This window comes from Sander vitreus, chromosome 7 (genome assembly GCF_031162955.1).
Source record: "Sander vitreus isolate 19-12246 chromosome 7, sanVit1, whole genome shotgun sequence".
In the NCBI taxonomy this organism is placed as follows: Eukaryota; Metazoa; Chordata; class Actinopteri; order Perciformes; family Percidae; genus Sander; species Sander vitreus.
The window spans coordinates 10,523,589-10,538,721 of NC_135861.1; the positions used below are offsets into that span (position 1 = coordinate 10,523,589).

Consider the following 15,133-nt stretch of genomic DNA (forward strand, 5'->3'; position numbering starts at 1 on the left):
TCTGCATAAAAAGTAGTACACCTGCATAAGCTTCTCAGACAAGTAGCGGAAGTGTTTTAAATAGTAAGGTTTTACTAAAAATAAAGTTTTCCTTTTTTAAGTGGTGAAAGTAGCGCTACATCACCTCGCTTATCCACATCGGCTCTTTACATTTAAGGTTGATGTAACTGTTGAGCTGTCGCATCAAACAGTTTTTCCATAAAGCTTTCCGGCTTTTGATACCAAAACAGTAGCATTTGGTGTGTTTAGCTAACCAACCCTGCTGAGCCTTTTTTAGGGAAGTGGGCTTTCCGTTTGTAAAATACTTCCGCAGGATTGGTTACAAATACAGGGTGTCCGCGGGGTTTTAAAAAGTATTAAACGGTAGTAAATCAAATTAGTAAAAATAAAGGCCATTAAAAGGTATTAATCGCCATTTTACGAGGTATTAATTTTTTTAATAATGTTTTTGCAAACTATGAGTTGTCCATTTGTTTTATTATATCTATTTAAGTTGATCTTGTAAAGTTTGTGTGATATTATATCTTATCCCGCATCGGGTGATAGCCTATCTTAGCCTGACAAGACCATCAAGATGTTAGGTCTGGGAACACACCATTGGCAGGGCTCAATCCGAGGGGCGGGATAAACGGATGTCTTTCATATTCCCTCTGCACGCTACAACCAAGCAGAGCAACGAAGAAGATAGCGGAGCTAGTTGATAGATTAAACTTTTTATCGTATCTGGTCGCTAAAACTCTGAACACATCTTCCTTTTTTAAGAATGACTTCAGTGCCGTTCTTTGTTCTTTTCTCAAAGAAAAGCTTAACTCCAAGTCTTCCAGAGTTGCAGTCAATTCCAAAGACCGCTGTTAGCCAGCAGCAGCTCTTCTTTGTTTTCAAGTTGTTTGTATCCCACAAAGATGAACAAAGATCCTGAGTGGTGCATCACACAGATGAACAGTATAGTGCAAACATTCCTCCAGGGCAAGTAGTTGGCAGGTGGCATCTCAGCTGGTAAGAAAATATTGTATAGGGACAGTAGAAGTGGATAGGTTATTCAGATTGATTAAGGACATGTGTTAGCGGTCTCAGTGTGCAAGGTGGTTTTGTGCATTCTCTTAACAGTGTGGAAGTGTCATTGCTTTTACCTAAATAATTTATTTGAACGTGTTCTGAAAAAATATACTATGTACTCCTAGCTCTCTATATAGATGCTGTGATAGTTGACAGTGTTTCCTTTTTTCAGCAGCGGGGGTAGGGGTGTTGAACGTCAAAAAGTAACATTACCTGAAAACGACGTTAGATTCTTCTAGCAGCTCACATCACACTTTCAGTCACTATGACTACTACTACTACGGTCAGAAACATTGATTGTGCCAAAATATGAACAATAATGTCGCTGTGAATGGCCTTATCTGCTAATGTTAGCTACCGACCGTTACCTTAAAACCATCCAGCAAATAGACGGTGCCGTTACCTGAAACCGGTGATTTAACGTCACCGCTCATTTTACACACAGTTTAACCACAAAACAAAACGCTGAGTGAACATTACTAGCTAGGTTTTTCATGTTGGTTTTGAACAGTATGCACCCCTCCTGGGGAAGAAAAAGCAATTAAATCGAAGCACTTACCATGAGATCACAGGTTCACTTAGTTTCAAATGGTTATAATGGCATCACAAGTTCAAACGGTGAATGCTTGTTTGCTTGTCTGTATGTATGTCTGTTTTCTTGTATTTCACTTGCCTCATGGAATATTTTCTATGTGTACTCATTTGGGTGTCTGTACATACAGAAGAAGGTTCACTTAGGTTTAAAGTGTAAATTGCAGGTTAACCACCACAACCAATTAATGTGTAAATAAAGTGCTCAATATGTATATATTTAAACATTTCTGTCTTAAAATGCATTAAAATAACATTTATTGGGGTTTCTTCAAAGGTAGCATGTTTTTTACAGTAACTGGGTGATGGCGTCATAAGAGGGAGTAGCAACCCATAGCAACCCATAGCACCCCATACTCTGCTAGATTCCTACTGTTTGTGGCTTGACTATGGCGAACGACTGGGAGACTGAGGAGGTGGGAAGCCATCAAATTGTTGATGGACCACAGCCCTACAATTTTGAACCAGTCAGGCGTGAGAGAGGGGAGGAAATTGCCGGAAATTGCCAGAAATCATGGTCCTCAAAGAGTTATAAATGCTTGGTGTGAGGAAAATGAGTGGAGGGTTGGCCAGGTGTCCTGGTGAGTAGCTAAAGCTAGCCTAGGTTAGCCTTGTGCTAACCCATATAACATTAGGGAACGAGCCAAAGTCTTTCCAAAATCTTGCCGTCATGTAGAATAGCAAGGAGGGACAACGACTGAAGACATTATTTACTTACATGGTGTCAGTAGTCCTAATCAGAGCTGTAGAGATGCACACACTGCACAGGCACAATGGCGCTTTGCTGGCATCTGCTGACAGAACGCGATATTGCCTGTGCTAAAACGCAACTAATTGGCGATGCTCATTGTCAGAAAGAAAAAGAGAGATCGATCTCGCTATCGCTGTGTTTGACAGGTGTTTGTGTGGGCTATGCCACCCAATGGAATCCGCAGTGGAGAGTATGTGCTGCCGTGAGGTGAACGCGTTTTGGAGTTTAGTGGAGCAGCTCGACCGGCAGATCTGACGTGCCTCACGGAGCATCCTGGTTTTGACGCATGCTGCCTGAACCCGTTTGTTTTGCAAATAGCTTGCTCTCATTTCAGGCAGGATCACGGTCCTCTTGAAGCCAGCACACACGTGTATGTTTACAATTGAGTTATTTCAATTATCACTTCTGAATCTAAAAAAACAAACAACTTTTCTACTGTATCTCTACCCCTAGGCAATACAGGTATACAGCATACAGGCAGGTTGTACGTTGGGCATATGGCATTCTGGGGAGGCACATACGGAAGCCGATACCGTCCTGCCTGGTTTCAGCCATCCGACATCACTTCCAAGCAGGTGCCTGCAAAGGATTTGAATGGCCTCGTTTGGATGAGGATTAGCTTAATTACATTTTTCAGTTTTTTAACAGTTTAGTGGTACATTTGCTTTGTTGCGAGCTTACATCCCCAACCCCCCTCAATGAAATAAATAACTGAATATAAAAAAAACAGACAGAAGACATGAATTTCATTTCAATAAAATTAGTTTATAGGTTACTCACATATGCACAAACACACGCAAAGTGACCCGTGACAATATCACAATTAAAAGCTCACACCAACAGGTACAATTACAAGCAAACAAAAGACAAAGCAACACTAACATTAGTTTTGTAATGTAACAAAGTACAAATACTTCGCTACTGTACTTAAGTAGAATTTTTACGTATCTGTACTTTACTTCATCATTTATATTTCCAGAAACTTTTACTCCACTGCAGTTTCCAAATAAATGGTATACTTTTACATGTAGCCTGAGCATCTTCGTTACTCGTTGCTACAAAATAAAATCAGAAGAAATTTGTTACACTGGAAAAAAGCAGGTTTGTAAATCATTGCTCTTACTTTGCCAAGATAAAGCATGCTCCATTCCAGTTGGTGATCTAATGCCTAGTTGTTGCAAAGCGGCAAAAAAAATTAAAATAAAACGTGTACATTTAAAAAAAAAATATATATGTATGTGTGTGTGTGTGTGTGTGTGTGTATATATGTATGTATGTATGTATATATATATATATATATATATATATATATATATATATATATATATATGTATGTATAGTATGTATGTATATATATATATATATATATATATATATATATATATATATATGTATGTATATGTATGTGTATATATATGTGTGTGTATATATATATGTGTGTGTGTATGTGTATGTGTGTATATATATATATGTGTATGTGTATATATATATATATATGTGTATATATATATATGTATATGTATATCTGTGTGTGTATGTGTGTGTATGTATATGTGTGTATGTATAATTTTTGTACTTCAATTTTTTATCACTTACCAACATACATACTGATAGCAACATACCTGTATTATATGAGCTGACATATCAATAGTTTAAAGGCTGAGCTGTAGTTAGGTATAACGTTGACATTTTTATGACATTTTGTATGACTTTTTCGACATACGTTACTATGACTTTTTTATCACCTACTATTGCATGACTTTTATGACCGTATACTATGAGATTTTATGACTTCCTATAATAAGAAAAAAAAAAAAACTAAAGAAGAGGAGAAAGCATAATGACGCAGGCTCTACTGCCATGGTAACAGACGATGATCACCCCGACGACACGATGAAGAGAACGTTACACACCTTTGGCCATAAAGTTCCCAATCAATTTTTTTTTTTTACTTTTACTTCTAATACAGTATAGTACATTTAATATCAGAAAATGAATTGATACTTAAGTACAGTAAATATCAGATATGTTAAGATTTTTAATCAAGTAATATTCTAAAAGGAGACTTATTTCTACCAAAGTCATTTTCTGGTAAGATACTTGTACTTTTACTCAAGTATGGCTTTCAAGTACTTTATACAAGACTGCACACAATGAGAGACCATGGCAAGCGGCTTGCAGAATTGCAGTGACAGGATCCCACCAGCAAGTAAAAGTATAGAACAAACAAAGAAGGAGAAGGTGCAACCAACAACCAACCACTACAAGATTCTAAATTAAGCTTTAAATTAAGCACTAGATTCTCGGAGAGCCTTAGGCGATCTGGTGTAGCCTTCTTGCAGAGATTGAATGAGTGCTGATGCATAACCTGGGGAAATAAAAAACATGTAGATCATATTCACTGATTACCGAGGTCTCATGCATACATATCCAAATATGATGGAAACTGCCTGAAACTGCTTACCATATGAGGCCTTCTGTTTAATTAGCCGGACTACATGTTCACCATTCCGGAACCTTGAGTATTGCACGCCATATATTGCAACGCCATCAGTTGTTCGCGCAACTTCGCGGCTGCCATTATGGTTGTAGTGCAGAGTTGCCAACAGACGTCTGTAGAAAATAACATAATGAGGGCATATTTTGAGCTAGAAATATCAAGTGTCTGTATCATATAATAATATGACATGTAGTTACTCCATTGCGCAACACTGACCTACTGCACATCCCACATCTGCCTGTTTCGTAGCCACAAACCTCACCCAGGCACGACTCAGCCGTTTTTTCTTGGGGAACTTGTGGAGCCTCTGCCCTGTTTTTGATGTATTCGTACATCCCGCACAAACACAATAGTTAACCATTTTTGCTAGCTAGGTCTCCAATATAACTGCTAGCCTACTTGCCGTTAGACTAACGGTAACTCTAGGCTTGGAGTCCCTCTTATGACGTCACGCACAGCCTAGTGGAAGGGAGGGGGGAGTGCTTAAAAGCACTGTATAAAGTACCAACTTTTCATATGATATTCAGCATTTTAGTATAAAAAACATACAAAAAAAATGGTGGGCAGTTCTTATCTTTATGTTTAATAAGCACATTGCATTATCTTTGTGAAAAATGTAACCTGCAATTTACACTTTAAGTGGTTGTAATGGCATCAGTGAATGCTTGTTTCTTTGAACTGCTTTAATTTATCATTTTATTTCATCTATTAATTTTTTTTTATTCTAAAGGTGAATGCAAATGCAAGATGGGTTAGGGTTGCAAGATGTTTCCAAAGTCAGTGAGTCTCAATCTTTTTTGTTGACTTTTCCTATCGGCATTGTTCTATTGGCCTAGAGGGTGTAGTTTCATAAATATCAAACTCCGTTTAATGGTTAGAAAACGTGTTGCCGTATAAACCTGCAACTCAGTGGCGTGTTGGTTTTTAAAAAATATTGAGAAGGTATTAAAAATAGTATTAAAAGGTATTGAATTTACCTCCAGGATTTCTGTATATACCCTGAAATAGCATTATTTCTGTGATGTGAATGGTTGAAGAGTGTGTTTCCTATGAGTACAAATACATTTTGTTACTATAACTCAAATAAAGGATCTGAAGTCTTCTTCCAAAGCAGTGCACAAAAATACAAAACACTGACTCAAAATGCCATCCCCCTCTCTTGCTCTCTCTATTGGTCAATGTAGGTTATGTAAACAGTGAAATGCGAGCTTTCCTTCCTCCCATGAGGAGGCATGGCTGGATACAAGAACTGTGGTAGTGTGGCAAAGGTGTGTGTGTGTGTGTGTGTGTGTGTGTGTGTGTGTGTGTGTGTCCATGCTTTGCCAGGCAGTCCTCCCCTTGATATTGCTGCTGTTACCAACTCCTCTTATCTCCTCCCCCACCTCATCTTTTTTTTCTCTCTGCTGTTTCCCCCCCCCCAGGCTCCATAGTAATGTGGGTCAGTGTATGTAGTCATGTGAGACTGGGCTTTCACCTTCCACTGTGTGTGTGTGTGTGTGTGTGTGTGTGTGTGTGTGTGTGTGTATATATATATAAAGTGATCTGTGAAGGATAATCCCATGCCACAATGAGGGTTTAAAGGGGTCCTGAGGTTCACAAGATTGTTTTGAAACAGCCCCCTCTCCTTGTTATCACTGATCTCTCTTCCCTGAATTTTTTCTTAATTTATTGACTTCATCTCTTCTGTTTGGCTGTTTTCTCTCCGTAGCTAACTATTTATTTTCCCCTAATTTATCAATCTTTTTTTCATTTTCTGCCTTCCTTTCTCATTCTCCAAGCTTATCACTCTTTTCTATGTCTACCTCTTATCTTTCATGTACTTTTTCTCACCTTGGTAATCTCCAGTTTTCATTTTTTTCTCTGATAAATTCTCGATAATTCTCCGTAATTCCTCTCGCCATTCTCAGCATTGATGTTTTGGCCTTTACATGTTGCAGAAATGTACTGTCTGTGGCAATTGTGGTGTTTACAATGTGTTTATTGGTTTTTACGATGTGTGAAACTGTCCTGTGAAGCCAAACAAGACGTTTCCAACACATGCGGCCATGTGCTGACCAGAATTTTTTTGTGTGCAATTAATGTTACCATTTTGTTTCTCCGACAAAGTTGATTTTCATTAATTCCATTTTTGTGAGAATTCATGTTCACTATACTCAGGGAACTGAGTATACCAACTAAATTTATTTTTGTTATTTTTGCAAAATGTAAGGTGTGGACAAAATAACAGGAGGATGTTTAACAATACATAAGGCATTTACAGTTCATCACACCACCACAAACGGACGCTTAAATGCTGAGTTGAATCTACTTCATCTCAGTCTCAACAGTAATTTATTTAACATTGAAAGCTTCACATATATGCAGTAGAATTTACTTTTACTGCAGAACTCTCTCTCTACATACTATAGTTTAAAATGGACAAGACCTGGTATGAGATATATCAGTCCATTCCGACTAATATTAGTGATTCATGATCATATTTTGATATCAAAATTCAGTAAAATAAAGATGATTTGGCTAATTCAAATCTATCTTTCAGTCATTTTCTCTTTTCTTCCTCCTCATTCCCACAGTTTCTACTCTAAAATCTCAAAAACAGTCTGGAAGGATTTAAAATCATTATGGTAAAAAAAATCATGATCTTCAGAATATTCCAGTGAAATGACCACCAATCAACACGACCAGATGTTGCAGTAAACACTGTTTTTTTCTTCACCTTTCTCTCAACCTCTTTTCCTGTTCTGTCTGTCCGTCTCTTCCTGGTTGAACCCTATTACCCCTGTTACCTAAGGCAGCCTCTTGAAGGGGTGGGGCTTGCTGACATCACACTCAGTCCTGTGTCAGTTGGCTGGGGGAGGGGAGTAGGAGAGGGTGGAGGAGGAGGAGGAAGTAGACAGGAAAACCAGCACAAGTGGGGGGGGGATTCCTACACACGGCAGGTCAGGGCAGCTTTTAAGCGACTCGTTGTTTTGTAATTGTCCAATGGCCTTGTGTCCTCACTGGAGCGCAGCTAGCTGCGAGACTAGAGCTAGATGTTGAGAGCCTCGCACACACACACTCTCCCACACACACTCTCTCTCCCACACACACATGAGACCCTCGGCTTGGACGGGACACAGTGTGTTAGCAGCATGACGGAGAAACACCCTACAGATGGAGTAAGTTTCTAAGAGTCAAAGTGTAGAGGAGGCATGGATCCCTCACCAGCGTAGGAGACAACAAAAAACACGTTCAGCCACATGACATGGGTGAGTAGCTTAAACCTTTTTTTTTGACTCACTTTCCCAGCATGTGACTGCTTTTCTGGTTAGTTGACAGGTTCTTAGTTGTTTCTTCTTATCTCTCTGAAGTCCCAATATGTTTTCTGCTGTATTGTCTGTTTATCAGTGCATGAATGCAGCCACAACTATCACACTGACCTATATGTGGTGCAGTGCCAAGTTGTTGGGCCACTCAGGCAGAGTAAAGCTCAGAGGTTTCATAAGGCATGTTATGAAATAGATTTTTTTTTTTTTTTTTTTATATCCATGGCTTGATTCACAAGGACTTTAATGAAAGTTTACTGTATGTGGCTCAAACTTAAATTTTGTGAGTAAATGGTCCTCATTTTCAAGCAGAAATTGGCATAGAGACTTAAGTTGCTACTTCTAGAAGAAGCCTCAATTTAGTTTTATCTTTTACTTGATTCAAAATCAGTTTTTGCTAATAAAAGCAGCTTCTAGTGTTTCCTGTAAGATTTCATAAGTGTTCCCTTAGGTCTGTGGAAAATTGTCACAAATTGCTTTAATTACCTGTAGAAATCAGACAAATTTGCTTCTGGACATAAGTTACTTTCTTTAAATGCATATGTTGTATAGTTGTTGTGCTGTTGTACATCTACAGCATTTATGTTAATGACCAAACATAAAACACAACAGAGTGGATTGTAGAAACGCGTCTTTAAAATGTAGATTAACACATTTTGTGAGTCTAGTCTGGTGCTAAACTCCTGATTCAGCAGGTATGGGAGCTGTTTTAATAATCAGGTTTCAATTATTGATAGGATGTCTGTTGATATTATAGTTTCCTGAGTTGTAAACATTGGACAATCTCGTTTAGTAACAAGTAGAGAGGAAGTATTCATTTGTACCTGAACATAGATTTGTATGTTTGTCAGGTCTCAACGCTAACTTTTTAAAGTGGTTGCCAGGCTTGGCAACCAGGCATCAGCTTTTGGTTGCTGAAATTGACATTACAGTTGCCATGTTTTAAACTGCCTATAATTAAAAATATTTATTACATAAACACTTTTGTCTTTGTTTTAGCAGTTACTTTATTTCAATTGTTAGTTGTTGGCACTTGACCCTATACACTTTCATAGCCACAAAAATGAGAAGGTGGGATATAATTAGAAAAATGTTTTATAATAATAAAGAGGCGTGGTTTACTTCGTAGGCTGTATACTTGTGTTATTATACTATCTGGGTCACATAACGGTGATATATAACAAAAGATGTATCCTAAAATGTGTTCAAAACTTTAATTTGTTTAAAAAAGTAATACATTATGAAATCTTTTAAAATGTGATCACAGATATTTGCAAGATTATTGATTTATTAGTTAATAAATACAGTACCTTCTGTAAGCCTGATCAGATTCGTAGCTTCTCCATCGCGCCAGATCAGAGCCGTTTTAAGAATGTAGTAAACTGTGTTGAGAAGTTTGATCAGGATTGTCCAATTTGCGGTGTTCATCTTCCGAAAGGCGGTGTCCATCGCTTTTTGTGTGTTTGTGCGCTCTTCACCTCATTGTATCTTTTAGCTGCTCTCTCGTGTTGCTTCAAATTCATGTTTATCCTGCCCCAACATGGCATCGTGACTTTGCGTAAACATACACGCCACTTTCCTAAAGCCAAATGGCGTTTTATCTGTACGCATTTTGAGCTATCCACGTGTATACAGCGGATGTAAACATACACGGCACGTGGCGTCGCCACATACGCGTGTAAAAAGGTTGGGTTTAGGGAAAGAACATTGGGAAAGGCTTTAGTAACATTAAAAAAACGCCAGCAACGCGACGGTGACCGTCACACGCTTAGGGAAACGATAAACGGTTGGGTTTAAAAAAAGAACATTGGGGAATGCTTTATTTAAAAAAAAAAAAAAAAAAAAAAAAAAAAAAAAGGTTGATAAACGCCACACACAGGACGCGACCCCAGCTCTCCTGGTTGAAAGTCCTGTTTTTTACCCATCCGCCACCTCAATCAATCTCTGTCCTTTCATACTACTCGCTACGGCGATAATTCACATGTAATGTAGGTCAATGGAGGCCAAACGGCGTTAATAAACACGCTAAACGATTACGCGTCTTGATAACACGCAAAAACGGCATATGAATTGGCATGTCATACATACGCCACTTCGTGAGATCAGTCTGCCTGCCCTGTGGTTCTGAAAGATGTATTTCCCTGAACAAGCAAACTCGTTTTGTGTATGTTGTACATGGCTTGCAATATGATTTCCCATGCGTCTCAAAGATGCAAGGATACTTTGCTTCCCAAGCTTTCACAAAGTTTCTGCTTTTCTTTTGTCTGTGTTCGGCTTCGACAGTTTCAGCAGGCCTACTGTCATCGTGTGGATTATTTTGTGATGTTGACGGGTTATCGTTGGACTTTTTTACTCCACAGTCAAACAATTAAATTTATTTCGCCATGCCAACATGCTGGCTGCGCGTGTGTGGAAAATGTTGGCACAACGTAGTCTTTACGGAGGCAACCAAATTAAATATTGACTTCTTTTGAAATTAGATTTTCCAGTTTTTATTTATTGTTATATATTAAAAAAAACACAAATATTGAACAGATGGTTGCCGAAGGGGCCAACCAGAGGCCAAGAAATGGTTGCCAATTGAGTCAATCTGTTTGCCAAGGGCAACCGGCAACTGTTACTGGAGCCCTGTTTGTGTGAAATCCAACCTGGTTTTAATGAATATCAGTCACATAATACTTTCAAAATGTAGTTGTTTGTACTTTTATGCATTTTTGTGTCTGCTTTTTTCAAGTAGTTTTCAGTTTAAGTGATCTGTTAGACGAACCAATGACAAATGTTGTTGAGGTGTTTGAATCTAAACGTCTTTCCAGAATCACTTTTTTTTTTTTACTTAGCAACAAACACGCAAACCGGCAGCATGAATGTGTGGGCGACTGCTTCCGTACATGCTATGTAGTCCTGAGTGTGTGATGGAGGAGTGGTGGGGTTCTTTTGGAAAGGGGAGGGGTAATGAGGGATGATCAGCTGTATGAGTCCCCCCCTCAGCGGGCCCCAGCTCCAGCATGAAGGGTTATGTAAGTTTTTCAGCTGCCAGCCCACTTGCCTGCCTCAGCCTCACATTCACATAGCCGTTGACCAGAGAGGAACACACAGAGCGGTCGGTTAGTAGGCAGTCAGTCACTGAGGCAGTAGATTAAAGACCCGCTGAATGCAAAACAAGGCTGAGAAGAGGAGAAATACACTTCCTGTTTACTTTCTTTTTTTAAAGTTTTTTTTTTTTTCCTGAAAGAGGAGGTGGTTTTGTGAGTCTGACAGGGAACAAGAGATAAAAGAGGAAGAAAGAAAGCTGAGAAGACCACCACTTCTGTCTTTACTTGATAACCATGCTGCTCCTGGACGAATCTGAGTCATTTGCAGGTAGGTGACATCATAACCCTGACTCTTGAGGCACGGTTGGCAAAGCGATGAATCCCTGACCTCGAGGGGGTAGAAACTTTGCGAGAAATAAGAGAGATGGGGACAGAAAGCAGCAGAAATTGTCAGTAGTTCATTTCATGAGATTATAAACACTCGAGTTTCTAGAACGTGCAGCAGTAGTTGATTGACGCTTGTTAAGTTACTTAACATTGTTGTGTAACACTGGATCCATACCTACTTATCTTCTTTTTTTCTCGTTTTCTTGCTCTGCCCTATTTCTTCATGCTATCTCTGCTCTGTCATATTCATCCGTCCCTGCTCCCTACATTCGATTCGCCCCATTTTCTCCCTTTTTTGGTCAGCCCTCCCTCTATCTTTCAGCTGGTAGAGCCCAGCTCTCTCTTGCTCGCTCGCTCTCTCTCTCGCTCTCTCGCTCTCTCTCTCTCTTCTCTCTCTCTGGAGTTGTCCCCTCTTCTCCCATTGGCTGTTTCTACGGTTACCTGAACCAATGCCGGTGCACGATTGGTGGATCCGGGTAGCATTGGGCCATGCTGGAAGTGTGAGCATGTGGAGGCAGGAAAACCTATGGCTCATCAGTGGGTTAGTGGGGTAAACGTGTGAGGAGGCAGGCAGGGACAGAGCGCCGCCGCTGTCTGCAGTTTATCCGGATGAATGAAAATCCATGCAGAGGTTGTTTTTTTTAATCTAGTATTTCATTTCTGTATGTAAAGGCAAGGAAGTCAGGAACTGCAAAGCTTTACTTAAATAAATATTTCAGTACCACTAATAAGACTGAATGTAGGGTTGGGCATCGAGAACCGATTCCTACTTGGAATCGGTTCAAAAATTACGATTCCAGTGGAATCGTTTCTTTATTGGAATCGTTTGGAGGATTTGGTTTCAAATCTGATCATGGGTTCCCAATTTAACATGCGCAAGTTTTAGTTTCCGTAGCGGCCAGGCGCTTGTTGTGTTGCAGCCTTGGAGCACAGTAAGCAGCGTTCTAGTCTGGCTTTATTTTACATTGAAAAAGCTCTGGAAAACTGCAACACACCACTGAATCAAAATAAAACGTTCCTCTTATTTGTGAAAATAAGCATGTGACCCGTTTCAACTCCACCCCTCAAAGAATCGGAATCAAGAATCGATTAGAACCGGAATCAAAAGAAAGAATTGGAATCAGAATTGTTAAAATCCAAACGATGCCCAACCCTAACTGAATGACATTCATTTTTTTTTTTTTTTAATAGAATAGGTTAATGCTATTTGCAGGGATGTGTGCCCTGAACTTGTACCTTGTTGTTTTGTGCATTTTTTTTGTGTGACTCTGCATGTTTCATCTGCGGATGTTGTCTTATTGTAAAGCGCAGCCTGTAAATGGATGGACAGTGACATTTCTTAGGCTGTTTCTGCACCTTGGATTTAAAGTTCCGTTCAAGCTGCTGTCTTTTAGCCTTTATTCAACGTTGTTGTTGTTTACATCCACTTCAGACAAACTGCAAGAATTACACCATCTCCCGATTTTAGGGCACTCCAGTAAATGTAAGTTAATAAACTTTGACAAAGTCAGTTGTAAATTGAGTGTCCAAAGTCTCTGACTCACACATGCAGATCCTCAGAAGGTGAAGCATATAATCAGGTGGATTAAGATTATGTGAAACTCTTTGGTTACCTCGTCTGTACGTTTGGTATCATTTTTTGCGTCATACAGAGTTCCCCCATTATAGATGTGAGCACTCTCGAATTAAAGCTATAAGTCAACACTTAGTCATCGTTTCATTTCAAATCCAATGTGCCGGAGTACAGAGACGAAACAATCAAAAGCATATAACTGAAGTTTACGAAAAAGCTCATTTAGCCCGGAGCTATAGATGACACATAGCAAGAAAACAACTGCTGTTGAATATTTGAAGAGTTGAAACAAAAATGTGTCTGAATCATGATCCGATGATGATCTTTTCAAACTTTTTCTTTTTATCCTGTAAAAACCTGCCATTTGTTTTGGTGTTGCTCAGGGTGCACCCGGTTCTGCTGCGTCTGCCTCTCACTGTGTTACCGTTTATTTAGCAAAGCATTCATAGGGATCCTTTATGAAGAAATAATGAATGTCTACATGCTCATAATTCTTGGGATTGCTCTGTGTGTTTGGCTCGTTGTGAAAAGAGATACTAGATGCCGTGTCATCGCTACAAAGGTCGCATAGCGAATAGTAATAAAGGCTAAAAGAACACACTGTTCTCCCGCAAATCCATTGTGTCGTTTGTGTGTGTCTGTGTGTTTTTGCACATCTTCCTGTGAGTACAATCTGTCCATCAGTGATGAACTGCTTTTTGTGAAAAGAAAAAAGCCAAGAGCCAATTTAACAGCAGCAACACCTGTGGTACAATAAAACAGGATGGAGTTTGTTGTGCAGATTCTTTTTTCTGCAAGCTCTGTTCAGTTGTAATTGGCCTCAGTGCAAGGCAGGAACAAGCTGTCCTGTTTCAGACCAGCGACGGATCAGGCCAAACGCCGGGAACACGTGTAGTCTGGCTGCTTTCATAACGCCACAGCTCAGAGCAGTATGTAGGCTTCGCCAGTCTGGCCACATGGCTCTCATTCCCACTTCCCTCCGCTGTCTTTGTCTAACGTCTGGGTCTTTTTGATCTCTCTGCTTCCTCCTGTCAGACCATATAGCTGCTTTCTTTGTTCTCCTTCAATGTAAATTTCCTTTTTTAAGTTCTCTTTGCTGGGCGATGTCTTTTTTCTTTTTTTTCTTTTCATCCCAGCACTGCACAATGCCTTCCACTCTTCTCCCCCCTCCCCTCCCTTCTCTGCTTCTTTTTCTTCTCTTATTCTCTGTTTGTCTCTCACTCCTCTGGCTTTTCAGTCTTATAGATTATAAATGCAAATTTCATCTCTCTCTCCTCCCTCTGAAGGGTTTATTATTTGAAGTTAAAGCATAAATATTTAACTCGCCACATGATGTCCTCTGTCGACAATGTTATGTAAGTTACCAAACTGAAATTATGTTGAAAATTAGGGCTGTGAAACTTCACTGGTCTCACAATTCAGTTTGATTACGATTATCCTGTCCACGAGTCGATTCGATATCACGATGCGTCACCTCCTCAATATTATTATATATTGCTACACGTGGTTTTCATCAACAAATTCAAGCAGTCAGATATATATGAACTCCCCTTTTTATTGTATCTGCTCTTAAATAAGACACGTCCTGAATGTAGCAGAGTCTGAACACAGCAGACAACAGGCAAAAGACATCAAAACATGTATGGGCACATCGAAATCAACAAGTAATATCGGTAGGCAATGCTTGATTATGGTCTGTCACTGCATCGATGCAGAATCAGCCCTGTCTGCATTACGAGGCATCGATGCACTGGTTAATTTCAAAACCCATATTGAAAATACATCGCAGATGGCTGAATATCTAGTCATGTTTGATCTATACAAACAGCTGAATGACAATGAGCCACCACTTACCTACGGGTTGATGCAAGAAAAGGGTGCTACGGGTAACCATAGGTTACAGTGGCTTACTAATGTAATTTCAGTGTTTGAAACACA

The 15,133-nt window shown here is 39.5% G+C and overlaps 1 protein-coding gene and 1 long non-coding RNA gene across 5 annotated transcripts in view; one reads left to right on the forward strand and one right to left on the reverse strand.

The window, feature by feature from the left end:
* The window catches only part of LOC144520651 (helicase ARIP4-like), an 81,118-nt gene that overhangs the window by 31,308 nt on the left and 34,677 nt on the right, over positions 1–15,133 (forward strand). Inside the window, exon 1 of one of the 4 annotated variants that reach the window (XM_078254534.1) lies at positions 7,790–8,146. The exons of 2 other annotated variants lie outside the window; for them this stretch is intronic. In XM_078254534.1, coding sequence (XP_078110660.1) covers positions 8,143–8,146 — 4 coding nt within the window. In that variant the 5' untranslated portion in view covers positions 7,790–8,142. Of the gene's footprint in view, positions 1–7,789; positions 8,147–11,246; positions 11,564–15,133 lie in introns of those variants that run through there. One more of the 4 variants, XM_078254533.1, reaches the window with a different exon arrangement.
* LOC144520257 (uncharacterized) lies at positions 4,468–5,198 on the reverse strand. Its single transcript, XR_013502198.1, has 3 exons — positions 5,115–5,198; positions 4,863–5,011; positions 4,468–4,766 (listed from the first exon to the last, which is right to left on the reverse strand). It is a non-coding gene; the product is annotated as an uncharacterized LOC144520257 (long non-coding RNA).